This window comes from Oncorhynchus masou, unplaced genomic scaffold, assembly GCF_036934945.1.
Source record: "Oncorhynchus masou masou isolate Uvic2021 unplaced genomic scaffold, UVic_Omas_1.1 unplaced_scaffold_950, whole genome shotgun sequence".
Classification (NCBI taxonomy): Eukaryota; Metazoa; Chordata; class Actinopteri; order Salmoniformes; family Salmonidae; genus Oncorhynchus; species Oncorhynchus masou.
Genome location: NW_027015996.1, coordinates 165,186 through 182,500, shown reverse-complemented (window position 1 = coordinate 182,500; position 17,315 = coordinate 165,186). Strand labels below are relative to the sequence as shown.

At 42.7% G+C, this 17,315-nt stretch overlaps 1 protein-coding gene across 1 annotated transcript in view; it reads left to right on the top strand.

The window, feature by feature from the left end:
• LOC135538386 (collagen alpha-1(XIX) chain-like) overlaps window positions 1-15,729 on the top strand; it is a 92,236-nt gene extending 76,507 nt beyond the window's left edge. The window contains exons 35-37 of the mRNA XM_064964292.1: window positions 721-858; window positions 13,733-13,810; window positions 15,611-15,729. Of these exons, the coding sequence (XP_064820364.1) occupies window positions 721-858; window positions 13,733-13,810; window positions 15,611-15,729 (335 nt within the window). The remainder of the gene's footprint in view (window positions 1-720; window positions 859-13,732; window positions 13,811-15,610) is intronic.
• The last annotated feature ends 1,586 nt before the right edge of the window (window positions 15,730-17,315 follow it).

The window sequence follows — 17,315 nt, the reverse complement described above, 5'->3', positions numbered from 1 at the left end:
TGTCACTGGGCAACTCTCGGCTGTGCTTCACTTTGTAGTCTGTAATGGTTTGCAAGCCCTGCCACATCCAACGAGCATCAGAGCCGGTGTAGTACGATTCAATCTTTGTTCTGTATTGACGCTTTGCATTGTTTGATGGTTCTCCGGAATAGCGGGATTTCTTATTTGCTTCAGGTTAGAGAAGGAAAGTGGCAGCTCTAGCCTTTAGCTCAGTGCGGATGTTGCCTGTAATCCATGGCTTCTGGTTGGGGTATGTACGTACGGTCACTGTGGGGACCCTCGAGGCTTTTCTGCACTTATTGATGAACCAATGACTGATGTGGATGTTCTCCTCAATTTCCTCAGAGAATCCCAGAACATATTCCAGTCTGTGCTACAAAAACAGTCCTGTAACTTAGCATCTGCTTCATTTGACCACTTTTTTATTGATCTAGTCACTGTTGCTTCCTGCTTTAATTTTTATTTTTCCGTCGTAAGAGACGGTAGCGGCAATGTACAAAATAAGTAAAAAAACAAGTTATAAACTAACAAAAAAACAATCGGTTGGGGACACATAAAACGCCAGCCTTCTTCTCCGGCACCATTGTTACAATGATACAGAATGTGAATCTATCACTTGCAGAGAGTGTTATTATTATTATGATACAGAATGTGAATTGTCTATCACTTGCAGACATTGTTGGTATTATTGTAATACAGAATTTTTATGTCACTTGCCAGAGAGACTATCAAGCTATGCCATGCAGAAGACGCCGGCGGCCATTTTAGCGGCGCAGGTTCGACAGGGTTCTCCCGGTCCCCCTGGCAACGACGGATCCCCAGGGCCTCCAGGGGAAGAAGGCCCCCCCGGCCCTCAAGGTAAGAACCACAGGCTGCTAAAACCACTGGAGACATAAAGTAATGCTCCTCCACACTCTGTCTCACACCAGCATAATAGATCTACATCTGAATAGAATATAAGAAAATAAGTTGTGTTCTACTCTACCCTACTCTACTTTACTCTACTCTACTCTACTCTTGTTTTCTCTTCTCTTTTATACCCTTCTCCTCAATTGTCATCTCTTCTGCTCTACCCTAATCTGCTCTGATCTTCTCTGCTCTGCTCTACTCTACTGTGCTCTACTCTACTGTGCTCTACTCGGTTCTACTCTATTCTGTTATATTCTACTCTATTCTGTTCAATTCTACTCTATTCTGTTCAATTCTACTCTATTCTGTTCTATTCTATTCTACTCTACTCTTCTATTCTATTCTATTCTACTCTACTCTTCTATTCTATTCTACTCTATTCTTCTTTTCTCTTCTTGTTTTCTTTTATACTAGTCTTCTATTTTCATCTACTCTGCTCTGCTCTACTCTACTCTGCTCTATTCTACTCTACTCTGCTCTGCTCTAAATCCACTGTGCTCTACTCTATTCTATTCTACTCTATTCTATTCTACTCCACTCTACTCCTCTCCACTCCTATTCTCTCCTCTCCTCTCTTCTCCTCTCCACTCCTCTCTACCACCTCTCTCCACTTCTCTCCACCCCTCTCCTCTCCACTCCTCTCCTATCCACTTCCCTCCACTCCACTCCACTCCTCTCTACCACCTCTCCACTCCTCTCCTATCCACTTCCCCCACTCCACTCCTCTCTACCACCTCTCCACTCTTCTCCTATCCACTTCCCCCCACTCCACTCCACTCCTCTCTACCACCTCTCCACTCCTCTCCTATCCACTTCCCCCCACTCCACTCCACTCCACTCATCTCTACCACCTCTCCACTCTTCTCCTATCCACTTCCCCCACTCCACTCCACTCCTCTCTCTACCACCTCTCCACTCCTCTCCTATCCACTTCCCCCACTCCACTCCACTCCTCTCTACCACCTCTCCCACTCCTCTCCTATCCACTTCCCCCACTCCACTCCACTCCACTCCTCTCTACCACCTCTCCACTCCTCTCCTATCCACTTCCCCCACTCCACTCCACTCCTCTCTACCACCTCTCCACTCCTCTCCTATCCACTTCCCCCCACTCCACTCCTCTCTACCACCTCTCCACTCCTCTCCTATCCACTCCACTCCACTCCTCTCTACCACCTCTCCACTCCTCTCCTATCCACTTCCCCCCACTCCACTCCACTCCTCTCTACCACCTCTCCACTCCTCTCCTATCCACTTCCCCCAATCCTCTCCACTCCTCTCCAATCCTCTCCACTCCTCTCCACTCCTCTCCACTCCTCTCTACTCTGACCACATCTGCTACACTATAACCTGACCTGAAGTAATACATAACAGCCTTTAATACAGCTCCAAGGTACTTTATGAATGAAGGGAAGTTGTGTGCAGGTGTATTCATGGGTTATTACTGAGGTTGGTGGTGTACTTTAGCTCACCTGATTACCTGCCTTCAAGCCAGTAGCAGGGGAGCTCAGGTCACTGAGTTGAAACAAAAAGGATCTTACAATCTAAATAGAATAAACAATGTAGCTTCCAATACCCAAAGGCCCTGTCGTTCTGTGTTGTGATGGAGACAGAAGGAAGAGAAAAGTACTACTATTTTAGGGAAGATGTGTTGCTGAAACAAGAGAGTGAAATAAAAGTACTACTCTTTTAGAAGAGATGTGTTGCTGAAACAAGAGAGTGAAATAAAAGTACTACTCTTTTAGAAAAGATGTGTTGCTGAAACAAGAGAGTGAAATAAAAGTACTACTCTTTTAGGAAAGATGTGTTGCTGAAACAAGAGTGAGGAGAATTGGAAAATATATTTGCTTTCTTTCAGAGGTTGTTTGTGTGAACGTCTGGGGGATTCAATGAAAGTGAATGGACACTACTGTGTTGTAAGGATTCGTAGGTATTTCTCTCTTGCTAGCTAGATATATCAATACAGACTGAAGGGATGAGATGGAGAGAAGGGGGTAAGGAAAGGAGGAGTGTGGTGCTGTTGGTGAACAACATAGCTGAGCCGTCTCTCTCTCTCTCTCTCTCTTTTTTGTCTTTCTTTCTTTTTTTTCTCTCTCTCTCGCTCTTTTTCTCTGTGATAATATGAAGACAAATGAAGAATTGGGAGGAGAATAAGAGAAAGTAATATCAGTTTGGACAGAAAAGAGCACCACGATTGATACCTCACTCCCCTCAACTCCACGAGAAAACAAAGCTCTGGTAAAATGTAAAAGGAAAGGAGCGAGGGAGAGAGGGTGGAGAGTGGACATCCTTTGTCAAACCCTGGGCAACTCTCTGACTGCTCAGCTCACACAAACAACCTCCTTCATCAATAACGACTCTCTGACTGCTCAGCACACACAAACAACCTCCTTCATCAATAACGACTCTCTGACTGCTCAGCTCACACCAACACACTCCTACATCAATAACAATTTGATTTGCTACCTCTATAAGACATTGAATAGAATGACCTAGCATGCTGCGCCCACTGTGCAACCTCTTCTAGTTCCTGTTGTAAGAGCCATGCAGGTTCTAGTGAAGAATTATACTGCTAAATATACAGTATAGGTGCTTTGCGGTTCCATGTAGATCCCGTTTGAGATGTTTATGAAGAGAGTCATCGATTGAACCCTTTTTGGTTCAATATAGTACCATCTCTTCTAGCAGTGTCATGTGTCCTAATGTGTTGGTCCTTATGTCTTAGAGCAGGGGTGGGCAGCTCCAGTCCTCCAGGGCCTGGTTGGTCACACACTTTTTCTCCATCCCTAGCAAACACAGCTGATTAATCACCTGGCATTCTAAACTGAAGATCATGATCAGGTGATTATTAGAGTCAGGTGTGTTAGCTGGGGCTGGAGCAAAAACTGTGACACCAATCAGGCCCTGGAGGACTGGAATTGCCCACCCCTATCTTAGAGCAGGGGCATCTAGCTACCTCACAGTGTTCCGTTTATCTCACTACCAGTGTTCACGTTGATACAGTATAACTGACTACGAGTAAGATAATATGTGGCTGTCAATGGAACTACCAAGTGAATGTACTTAATCTACTGTGTCTAGTGTGTCTAGACCATGTTTCCCGAACTCGGTCCTGGGGACCCCAAGGGGTGCATGTTTTGGTTTATGCCCTAGTACTACACAGCTGATTCATATAGGGCAAACACCAAAACGTGCACCCGTTAGAGTCCCCAGGACCCAGTAGGCTAATCGTATTCATCATATTAAGAAACACTCAGAATTAAACTGACCTGTTTCTATTGCTTTAATTTCCCTGTTTGATTTGATATGCTTCAATGTCCTGTCTGTTTATTTTATATCCTTCAATGTCCTGTCTGGTTTATTTGATATGCTTCAATGTCCTGTCTGGTTTATTTGATATGCTTCAATGTCCTGTCTGTTTATTTTATATCCTTCAATGTCCTGTCTGGTTTATTTGATATGATTCAATGTCCTGTCTGGTTTATTTGATATGCTTCAATGTCCTGTCTGTTTTATTTGATATGCTTCAATGTCCTGTCTGTTTGATTTGATATGCTTCAATGTCCTGTCTGTTTATTTAATATGCTTCAATGTCCTGTCTGGTTTATTTGATATGCTTCAATGTCCTGTCTGTTTTATTTGATATGCTTCAATGTCCTGTCTGTTTTATTTGATATGCTTCAATGTCCTGTCTGTTTTATTTGATATGCTTCAATGTCCTGTCTGTTTTATTTGATATGCTTCAATGTCCTGTCTGTTTTATTTGATATGCTTCAATGTACTGTCTGGTTTATTTGATATGCTTCAATGTCCTGTCTGTTTTATTTGATATGCTTCAATGTCTTGTCTGGTTTATTTGATATGCTTCAATGTCCTGTCTGTTTTATTTGATATGCTTCAATGTCTTGTCTGGTTTATTTGATATGCTTCAATGTCCTGTCTGTTTTATTTGATATGCTTCAATGTCCTGTCTGTTTTATTTGATATGCTTCAATGTCCTGTCTGTTTTATTTGATATGCTTCAATGTCCTGTCTGGTTTATTTGATATGCTTCAATGTCCTGTCTGTTTTATTTGATATGCTTCAATGTCTTGTCTGGTTTATTTGATATGATTCAATGTCCTGTCTGTTTAATTTGATATGCTTCAATGTCCTGTCTGTTTTGTTTGATATGCTTCAATGTCCTGTTGGTTTATTTGATATGCTTCAATGTCCTGTCTGTTTGATTTGATATGCTTCAATGTCCTGTCTGTTTATTTGATATGCTTCAATGTCCTGTCTGTTTGATTTGATATGCTTCAATGTCCTGTCTGTTTTATTTGATATGCTTCAATGTCCTGTCTGTTTATTTGATATGCTTCAATATCCTGTCTGTTTTATTTGATATGCTTCAATGCTTCAAAGTGGTTCTAATCAAAATGCAGCTTCTTCTTTACAAATAATTATTTGTTGGGAAAATCAAGAGGAAAATGTTTGTCTCTTGGGGTAAATCGGAAAGAAATTCAACAACTTTTTAATTCTGCAGTTGTTGACTTGTGCCTCCTCTACTCCACGCGGCTGGGGAGAGAGAGAGAGAGAGAGAGAGGGAGGGAGAGAGAGAGAGAGAAGGAGAGAGGGAGAGAGAGAGAGAGAGAAAGAGGGAGAGAGAGAAGGAGAGAGAGAGAGAGAGAGAGAGAGAGAGAGGGAGGGAGAGAAGGAGAGAGAGAGAGAGTGAGTGAGGGAGGGAGAGAGAGAGGGAGAGAGTGAGAGAGAGAGAGAGAGATAGAGGGAGGGAGAGAGTGAGTGAGAGAGGGAGAGAGTGAGGGAGAGAGAGGGGGAGAGAGTGAGTTTGGGCTAATATTTTCTCATTATGTCTGTCATCCTCCACTGGAGAGCATCTCTCCTCTGGAATATCCAATTTGACTTCCTCTCCAATGTGCCAAAATGAAGAGTTTATGAAGAAAAATAACCTCTCTGCTGGATCCACCCTCTCTTCTTGACTCATGGTTGTGATATGACTTGGGGCCGTGATGTGTCAAACTATTGAAGTACATCCATAGACATAGATCCATGGATACAGTCTGCAGATGATGTTAATTGTAGCGATGGGGGATTAGGGGGTTTGTAGATGTTCTTACATAACTTTGTCACTGTTTGATGTTATTGGGTCATCTTTGCCATTTATTTCACATTTTTTACTTATGTCACTATTTTTATTGACCTCTGTCCCTGCATTTTTAACTTTGATTGTATTTTATAAGACATTATTGGCTTTCTTCCAGTAAACATGTACCATATTGAAGATTTATAAATCCATCATGCTTGTTTTACGTTGACATTTATTTGGCCGGTTTGCCATATTCCGATTGTGTATTACACCTTGCCATACATCTTGGGTTTGTTAATTGTTTTGTTTTGTTTTATCTAATATATTCGATGCGCTAAGCATTTGCACCTGCTATTTCAGAGAGAGTAAAAAACACATAAAAGCTAATAAAACTAATACAGTCAGTAGCCAGCAGGTATGAATCCATTGATTATATTGTAAAGCCATGAGGCAGGTGTGGATGCTTAGTGAATCAGCCACTAAGTGCAGTCTACAGTTCCCTTTCCAGCATCCAGGCAGTTTCTTAATCACTGTCATTTACACAGCAGTGTCCCCCTGGCTCTCTGTGCTGCTTTCTGTTGGTCAATGAAGCTGGGAAACACAATGCTGCTTGTCAATGTATGTGTAGGATGTTGGCCCCCTCAGTGGATCAGTATGTTATATCCTCTTCATCCCCGTGGGCCCATACGGTGGTTTGATGTTTTAAAGGTGAAATCTGTGATTTGTACGGCAATTTTTTTTCTTCAATTTTCAATTAATAATTTATGGACATTGATTCCTAAAGAATATAAGTTATGAATGCCTCATGAGCTTAGTAGAACTGTCTTACACCGTCAGTGTAATGGTAAACAAACACTGTGTAGCTTCAGAATGTGTTCAAACTATCATTTTGATCTCCCGGATGGTCAGTTCTTGCATCCATACCTTCGTCTATGAATTTAAGAGTGGTTACATTTATTCAGACACATCTCTCAGCTGTATACCAACAAAAGTGGCGGGGCTGGAGCATCTGCTTTGTTGTTGTTTGAATTACGGACTCCAGCTTTAAGGTACAGTGCTATTCTTTCCCATGGAATGCTACAGTATGCCAGCTCCCTGAGTGAGGGTTGGAGGCGCCGTGCGTGTTTGAAAGGAGACTCATGATAGTCTGCTCTGTGTGGAATGTCTCTCTCCAGGAATGCATTTCGGGGCATTTTGCAAGCCTTTTCTCTCTGAGATGTTCTCTGTCTTGTAAACAGCAGCAGCAGAGCATTTCACAGTTTCCCCTTTGGGCTTGGCTGGACAGCAGTGAAAAACACTGCTTGATACATCTCTCAGTCAGTGTTTCTGATGGTTTCCCAACCAGCTCTCTGGACCTGAAACTCAGTTACTTTAAGGTGCATTTTGGGGGGAAATGGTTTGCGTCCCAAATGGCATCCTATTCCCTATATAGTGCACCACTTTTGACCAGAGCCCTATCAAAAGTAGTTCACTATATAGGGAATATGGGTGCCATTTTGGAGGCAGATCCTGTCTCCCTCCCTCCCTCCAACCAACCAGCTCTCTGGTTCTGGGGCTCAGTTACTTGAAGATGCTTTTTGGATAAACCAGTCCTCCAGCTCCTCAGCCCCTCTCACGTTTTGATATTGTTTGTGATCTACATTTGCTATTGCAGTGCTGTTCTATCGGCTAGTTCTCCTATTCTCGCCAGTGCTTGTCATATTATCAACCTGTCTGCATGGAGACATGACAGTCGCATGTGTGTACTGTATGTGTTTGTGAATTTGAATGAGAAAAGAGTACAAAAGGATACTAACTCACTTGCCAGACTCTGAAAATGCTTTAATTTCATTGGCCTGCTTGACCAGCCTCTGAATATGCTTTAATTTCATTGGCCTGATTGACCAGCCTCTGAATATGCTTTAATTTCATTGGCCTGCTTGACCAGCCTCTGAATATGCTTTAATTTCATTGGCCTGCTTGACCAGCCTCTGAATATGCTTTAATTTCATTGGCCTGCTTGACCAGCCTCTGAATATGCTTTAATTTCTCTGGCCTGCTTGACCAGCCTCTGAATATGCTTTAATTTCTCTGGCCTGCTTGACCAGCCTCTGAATATGCTTTAATTTCTCTGGCCTGCTTGACCAGCCTCTATCGTGAATCATAATGTGCATGAGCTTTCACTGTGTTAGGAACCGTCTGTTCAGAATTTAAAATGTAATCATGTGTTCAGTATGTGTCTAGTTATTCGTTCCCCATCCCTATGAAAGGATTTGAAGTAGACACTGTTTGAGGGTGTAAATGGTTGGATGGCTTTTAGTTGGTTAAGGAGTTAGAATTGCTTGTTCAATTCATTACATTTTGGGGTCTACCTTTATAAAGTGTGATGTGAAATTCCAGGCAGTGGAAGAAGCTACAGTACCACTTCTAGAGGCAGTTACAGTACCACTTCAAGAGGCAGTTACAGTACCACTTCAAGAGGCAGTTACAGTTCCACTTCTAGAGGCAGTTACAGTACCACTTCTAGAGGCAGTTACAGTACCACTTCTAGAGGCAGTTACAGTACCACTTCAAGAGGCAGTTACAGTTACAGTACCACTTCTAGAGGCAGTTACAGTACCACTTCTAGAGGCAGTTACCACTTCTAGAGGCAGTTACAGTACACTTCTAGAGGCAGTTACAGTACCACTTCTAGAGGCAGTTACAGTACCACTTCTAGAGGCAGTACCACTACAGTACCACTTCAAGAGGCAGTTAGTAGAGCAGTTACAGTACCACTTCAAGAGGCAGTTAGAGGCAGTTACAGTACCACTTCAAGAGGCAGTTACAGTACCACTTCTAGAGGCAGTTACAGTACCACTTCTAGAGGCAGTTACAGTACCACTTCAAGAGGCAGTTACAGTACCACTTCTAGAGAGGAGGCAGTTACAGTACCACTTCTAGAGGCAGTTACAGTACCACTTCTAGAGGCAGTTACAGTACCACTTCTAGAGGCAGTTACAGTTCTAGAGGCAGTTACAGTACCACTTCTAGAGGCAGTTACAGTACCACTTCTAGAGGCAGTTACAGTACCACTTCTAGAGGCAGTTTCTACAGTACAGTACCACTTCTAGAGGCAGTTACAGTACCACTTCTAGAGGCAGTTACAGTACCACTTCTAGTACCACTTCTAGAGCAGCTACAGTAGCACTTCTAGAGAGTTACAGCAGTTACAGTACCACTTCTAGAGGCAGTTACAGTACTTCTAGAGGCAGTTACAGTACCACTTCTAGAGGCAGTTACAGTACCACTTCTAGAGGCAGTTACAGTACCACTTCTTAGTTCCACTTCTAGGGCAGTTACAGTACTTCAGAGGCAGTTACAGTAGAAGCAGCTACAGTACCACAGTTACAGTACCAGAGGCAGTTACAGTACCACTTCTAGAGGCAGTTACAGTACCACTTCTAGAGGCAGTTACAGTACCACTTCTAAAGGCAGTTACAGTACCACTTCTTACAGTTCCACTTCTAGAGGCAGTTACAGTACCACTTCTAGAGGCAGTTACAGTTAACTTCTAGAGGCAGTTACAGTACCACTTCTAGACAGTTACAGTAGCACTTCTAGGTGCAGTTTCTAGAGGCAGTTACAGTACACTTCTTACAGGAGGCAGTTACAGTACAGGTTACACTTCACAGCTACAGTAGCACTAGAGGCAGTTACAGTACCACTTCTAGAGGCAGTTACAGTACCACTTCTAGAGGCAGTTACAGTACTTCTAGAGGCAGTTAACAAACTCCCTCACATCTAGGCAGTTACAGTACCACTTCTAGAAGCAGTTACAGTACCACTTCTAGAGGCAGTTACAGTACCACTTCTAGAGGCAGTTACAGTTCCACCTAGAGGCTTCTTCTAGAGCAGTTACAGTACCACTTACTTCCACTTCTAGAGGCAGTTACAGTACCACTTCTAGAGTGCAGTACAGTACCACTTCTAGAGGCAGTTACAGTACCACTTCTAGAGGCAGTTACAGTACCACTTCTGGAGGCAGTTACAGTACCACTTCTTACAGTACCACTTCTAGAGAGTTACAGTACCACTTCTAGAGGCAGTTACAGTACCACTTCTAGAGGCAGTTACAGTACCACTTCTAGAGGCTTACAGTACCACTTCTAGAGGCAGTTACAGTACCACTTCTAGAGGCAGTTACAGTACCACTTCTAGAGGCAGTTACAGTACCACTTCTAGAGGCTAAACGGACCAACCGAGTTTTCATGAAACATTGACAGAAGGTTCAGGGCAAGCCAACATTGACAGAAGGTTCAGGAAGCCAACTTCATTCCTTTCAGTAAGGTTTCATGCTTCTCAGAGCAGGCTTCTTCATCAGAGCACTTGCCATCAGTTTGTTGATATTAAATTATTGTTTCTCTCTTCCTATTTCTCCATTAAGAACGTCATTGATCACACAGTGACTCCTGACTTTGACCCTCTTTGAACAGCGTTTGCATTCCAAATGGCATCCTATTCATTTTATAGTGCACTACTAGTGCACTACTGTTGGGCCACAGGGCTCTGGTCAAAACTAGTGTTCTACTTGTGGGAACTACGGTTGGCCACAGGGCTCTGGTCAAAACTAGTGTTCTACTGGGCCACAGCAGACTCTGGTCAAAACTAGTGTTCTACTGTTGGCCACAGGGCCGGTCAAAACTATTTTAGGGCTCTTCAGAGACTCTCGCTTGGATGCAGTCAGCATCTTTCTCTGGTTTTAATTCTTCAGAGACTCTTGCTGTCAGGCAAGTGCAGCTGTCAGGAAGAGCCATGTCACCCCATGACGCCACACACTTCCAACACACACACACTTCCAACAAAACACTACTGTTGGCCACACTTCCGACACACACAAACACACACACATCCAACACACACACACTTCCAACACACACAAACACACACACACTTCACACACACACACACTTCCAACACACACACACACACACAAACACACACACATCCAACACACACACACTTCTGACACACACAAACACACACACATCCAACACACACACACACACTTCCATGGCACACACACAAACACACACATCCAACACACACAACATATATTTTCACACTCAACACTGTACACACACACAATACTACCAACACAGCCGCCGTTGGCTCTGTGTGATGATGCCTGTTTTGACAACATGCCAGAAGACAGAGGCTTTATCTCAAATGGCACCCTATTCACTATATAGTGCACTACTTTTGACCAGGATTCATAGGGCTCTTGTCAGAAGTAATGCACTATGTAGGAGAATAGGCTGCATTTGGGATACAGAACAGAGTGTATTATTATTTAATGACCTGGGATTTCTTTCTGAGCAACATATTCTACATAAGCTGCAACTACTGTAGTAATGGATACGCTCACGTGAACAGTTACAGTAACTACTGTAGTAGTGATACACCTCACATGAACAGTTACAGTAACTACTGTAGTAGTGATACACCTCACATGAACAGTTACAATAACTACTGTAGTAGTGATACACCTCACAGTTACAATAACTACTGTAGTAGTGATCACATTACAGTAACTACTGTAGTATACACCACATGAACAGTTACAGTAACTACTAGTAATGACTACATGAACAGTTACAGTAACTACTGTAGTAGTGATACACCTCACATGAACAGTTACAGTAACTACTGTAGTAGTGATACACCTCACATGAACAGTTACAGGTACTGTAGTAGTGAGATCTCCTGACATTACAGTTGCCACATGAACAGTTACAGAACTACTGTAGTAGTGCCATCAAATGAACAGTTACCTACTGGTAATGGATACCACATGAACAGTTACAGAACCACTTAGTGGAACACCACATGGTTACAGTAACTACCTCCATGAACAGTGTTCAGAACAGTTACAGTAACTACTGTACCACTGTGTAATGCACCTGTGATGTTACAATAACACTGTAGGGACAGAACATGAACAGTTACAATAACCACTGTAGAGAGACCTCACATGAACAGTTAGTAACAAGTAACCACTGTTAACTGGTACACAGATGAACAGTTACAGTAACTAATGTAGTAGTGATACACACCACATGAACAGTTACAGTAACTACTGTAGTAGTGATACACCTCCATGAACAGACAGTAACTACTGTAGTAGTGATACACCTCACATGAACAGTTACAGTAACTACTGTATTCATCTCACATACTGAGTACATTACAGTAACTACTGTAGTAGTGATACACTCATCAGTTACAAACTACTTTATGGATACATAAACACGTACAGTAACTGGGATTCATCTACCTCTGTTAATGTCCTGAACAGTTCCCCAAAACCCTCACATGAACAGTTACCCACTGTATCTGTCTATCAGTTACAGTAACTAATGTATAGCCAACTGAACGTGGTAACTACTGTTTGGCATGACAATGACCCTCATGAACAGTTACAGTAACTACTGTAGTAGTGATACAACATAACAGTTACAGTATCTGGAACCAGGTTACTAACTACTGTAGTAGTGCCCTCCTATGGCTGGGAGTCCAGTCCAGTCTACTGTAGTGTCTTTGAACAGTTACAGGGAGTCACCTCACATGAACAGTTACCAGTCTGTTGTCTTAGGCTGGGAGTAACCAGTCCAGTCTGTTGTAACTTAGGCTCACATGATTTACAGTAACCAGTCTGTTGTCTACTAGGCACCTGGAACAGTTAGTAACTAGTCCAGAACAGTTACAGTAACTACTGTTGTCTTAGGCTGGGAGTCCACATGAACAGTTACAGTAACTACTGTCTGAACAGTTACAGTAACTACTGTAGGCTGGGAGTCCAGTCCACATGAACAGTTAAGGTACTGTCTTAGGCTGGGAGTCCAGTCCAGTCTGTTGTCTTAGGCTGGGAGTCCAGTCCAGTCTGTTGTCTTAGGCTGGGAGTCCAGTCCAGTCTGTTATGCATAAACACGTAGGCTGGGTCCTGTTCCCAAAACCCTGGTCAGTCCAGTCTGTTGTCTTAACAGTTACAGCTAAACTGGGAGTCCAGTCCAGTCTGTTGTCTTAGGCTGGGAGTCCCTCAGTCCAGTCTGTTGTTTTGAGTCCAGTCTGCTGGGAGTCCAGTCCAGTCTGTTGTCTTAGGCTGTAACTACTGTTGTAGTGGGAGTCCAGTCCAGTCTGTTGTCTTAGTCCAGTCCAGTCTGTAATAGGAGTCCAGTCCAGTCTGTTGTCTGTTGTCTTCACATAGGCTGGGAGTCCAGTCCAGTCTGTTGTCTTGGGCTGGGAGTCCAGTCCAGTCTGTTGTCTTAGGCTGGGAGTCCAGTCCAGTCTGTTGTCTTAGGCTGGGAGTCCAGTCCAGTCTGTTGTCTTAGGCTGGGAGTCCAGTCCAGTCTGTTGTTTTAGGCTGGGAGTCCAGTCCAGTCTGTTGTCTTAGGCTGGGAGTCCAGTCCAGTCTGTTGTCTTAGGCTGGGAGTCCAGTCCAGTCTGTTGTCTTAGGCTGGGAGTCCAGTCCAGTCTGTTGTCTTAGGCTGAGAGTCCAGTCCAGTCTGTTGTCTTAGGCTGGGAGTCCAGTCCAGTCTGTTGTTTTAGGCTGGGAGTCCAGTCCAGTCTGTTGTCTTAGGCTGGGAGTCCAGTCCAGTCTGTTGTCTTAGGCTGGGAGTCCAGTCCAGTCTGTTGTCTTAGGCTGGGAGTCCAGTCCAGTCTGTTGTCTTAGGCTGGGAGTCCAGTCCAGTCTGGTCATTGTCTTGTGTTTCTTTTCAGGGTACAGAGGTCAGAAAGGAGAGAGGGGTCAGCTAGGTCTGGGGATACCAGGAGCTCCAGGTCTGGCAGGACCACCAGGTAACAGCGAGACACCACACACACACACACACACACACACACACACACACACACACACACACACACACACACACACACACACACACACACACACACACACACTGCACACTGTGGTGAAATTATGCTAAGCCCTATAGCCATTGAAGCACAAGAAGGAAAATGTAATGTAAACTTGGAGCAACCATTACATCATTGTGTTTCGCATGAAGTTATTTCATATTTACACTTGAAACTGATGCTTTATGAAAGGGGGAAAATACCAGTATATCATCATTGTATGGCTGTAGTTGTAGAATCCTACACTTACGTTGGGTAAAAACGTTGAGAACCCTCCGTTATAAACTTGTTGTCCTCAGGGCACCATCGAAAATGACACCCTGGTCTCAATGGGCTCCCCTGATTAAAGACAAGTCAAACATTCATTCAAATAAAAAGCTGACACCAGTGTCATGACTGTTTATAAACTCTGTTATGTCATGTTTATGACAGTGTGATGTCATGGTTATGACAGTTATGTCATGGTTATGACAGTGTGATGTCATGTTTATGACATGTTTTATGACAGTGTGATGTCATGTTTATGACAGTTATGTCATGGTTATGACAGTGTGATGTCATGTTATGACAGTTATGTCATGGTTATGACAGTGTGATGTCATGTTTATGACAGTTATGTCATGTTAGGACAGTGTGATGTCATGTTTATGACAGTGTAATGTCATGTTTATGACAGTGTTATGTCATGTTTATGACAGTTATGTCATGGTTATGACAGTGTAATGTCATGTTTATGACAGTGTAATGTCATGTTTATGACAGTGTAATGTCATGGTTATGACAGGTATGTCATGGTTATGACAGTGTAATGTCATGGTTATGACAGGTATGTCATGGTTATGACAGTGTGATGTCATGTTTATGACAGTTATGTCATGGTTATGACAGTGTAATGTCATGGTTGACAGTGTATGTCATGGTTATGACAGTGTAATGTCATGGTTATGACAGTTATGTCATGGTTATGACAGTGTAATGTCATGGTTGACAGTTATGTCATGTTATGACAGTGTGATGTCATGTTTATTTATGACAGTTATGTCATGTTATGACAGTGTGATGTCATGTTTATGACAGTTATGTCATGGTTATGACAGTGTCATGTAGCCCTTATGAATGAGGGTTCAAGTAAAGTGTAACCACCAGCTCTAACATGGACAACAGTTCATCCTGAGGTCGTTTGATGTTTTCAGTTTAAAAACACTAGTAATGAGTAAGCCAACAGAACTAATGAGCAGAGCTACTCATAATGACTCTCTCTACGCTGAGGTACCAAGCTGACACGAAACAATTAGTATATCACCACTGATAGGACGGATATAAAAGAAACATACACTTAAATCTCTTATTTCCATTTGATCAACTCTCTCACTTTTCAGCATGATCTCAGAGAGATTCTTCTCTGCCGGGAGCGAAGCAGCAAAATCTTTCATTCTGATCTTTTTGTGCAGAACATTAACTTTTTATTGTGATCTGTATTGAGGGGGGTTTGTGTGTAAAGTATGCATGAGAGTGGGTGTTTTCATCTCCTTTTTAAGAGCTGCAGTTTGGCACATGAAAGCAGTTTTGTTAGCTGACTAGATAATACTGTTCCCAGTAATACTGCTCCTCTGATAACGTCCTGTTTTCCTTCATGGTTTATTTGATTGATTAAACAATCACCCAATGGTTGCGTCCCAATCATCTCTACTTCCTCCTGAAGTTCACTACTCCCCACAAATGTGAAAGTGTTTTTGTCTGCAGGTGAACCTGGAAGCAGTATCCAGGGGCCATCGGGCCCTTCAGGTCCCCAGGGACCTCATGGTAAATGTGATCCCAGTGACTGTCTCCATCCAACCTCTCACTCCAGACGGAACGGCTAGGGCCCCCCTCAACTGATAGGGGACCCTTCAATGAATAAGGGCCCTCTCAATGGCTAGGGCCCAGGGGCCCCCTCCACCCATCCAGCCTCCATCTCTCTACAGCAGTCAACCATAGGCACAGGAGCCGGGTGTGTGGAGCCTGATCACTCATTCAGCTCATATCAGACAGACAGTATCGTCCTTGTGGTCAGTTTTACATTGAAAACACACATCCTCTGTTTCTCCTTTACATGGGAAAGACTCAACCAGAAATAGATGCAATATGTATCTCAACACAATGGTGTAGGATGAAATTGCCCATAGATGCTGATCTTGGGTCAGTTTTGCATTTCCCCACTAATTGTTAAGGTTAGGTTTGGGAGAGGGGAAGCTGATCCTAGATCTGTACCTAGTGGAAACTTCACCCTGGAGCGCTCACAACCGCCTTCGGTTTTCTTATGACCATAGAAGCATTGAAATGCAATTATTTGTTACTTTACGTTGATGGGTATTCTTTTCATTTGAAATGTGTTACAGTCCATTATTATCGTCATTGTAGCTATGATGATCATATGAAGTACTCCCCTGCTGTGACCTGATGCATTCCATATTCATACACATTAAGTCTTTCGAGGCCGTAAATTAATTTGTTTCTTTAAATAATACTGTCGGGAGGAAACATTTTCTTAATGATTTAATCATGCTTGTTTATGGGGATAGCTATGCACACGTTTGGTCTCATTTGATATTTTTGTGTGTGTGTGTAAACAGGCAGTCTGAAATGTGTGTGTTTGTGTATGACTAATCAATATTCTTTGTGTGAACTGTTTATGCAAAGTGAAGGAGGATCATATAACAGTTCTGAATATATATTTCATACATTAATATATATTTCCTCAATGAATGGGATATTTGTGAAACGTGTTAGAAGGAAGCTCGCTACATGATTTGATCCATTTACATAGCATAATGAATATCTTGTAGTGTAATTCATTACTAGAGCTTTGTTTATGAATTTTATTAAGTTTTGAGAATGCTAAATATTCTGTGTTTCAAACACTTACCAGTCAGATATATTGCATGATACTGTTGTAATTGTAAAGGGATGGTCTTGTATCAAAACAGAATACTGGGTTCCTCTCTCGTCACCCTACACTCTAGGTACTTTATGTGAGGCGTTACTCAGATCTCTCCACATACTATACACCTCAACATGTAGTGTTCATAACAGACTAATTGAATAGCCTGCTAGATTGGGTTCTGAGTTCTGATATTATTCAACAGGTAACATCGCCTGACTGTTGCCATATCTCAAGACAACCAGCACAACGTGATCAAGGGTTAAACACTAGCTTAATGCCAACTGAATGTAGTTTGTGACGGCTTGGTCAAGTTGACATTTCTTCCATGTACAGTTTGTGTGTAAGTGTGTATATTATGCTAATGTCGTATCACCTCACGTTCACGTGAAGTTCCGCCCGCGAAGACTTCAATGTAGATTTCTTGCAGTCATACATGAAGTAGGAAGTAGGACAGTTTCCCTTTATCCATGGTCTTGTCTCCAAATAGGGCAAACAAATACATGTCAAATACTACAGTGATTGATT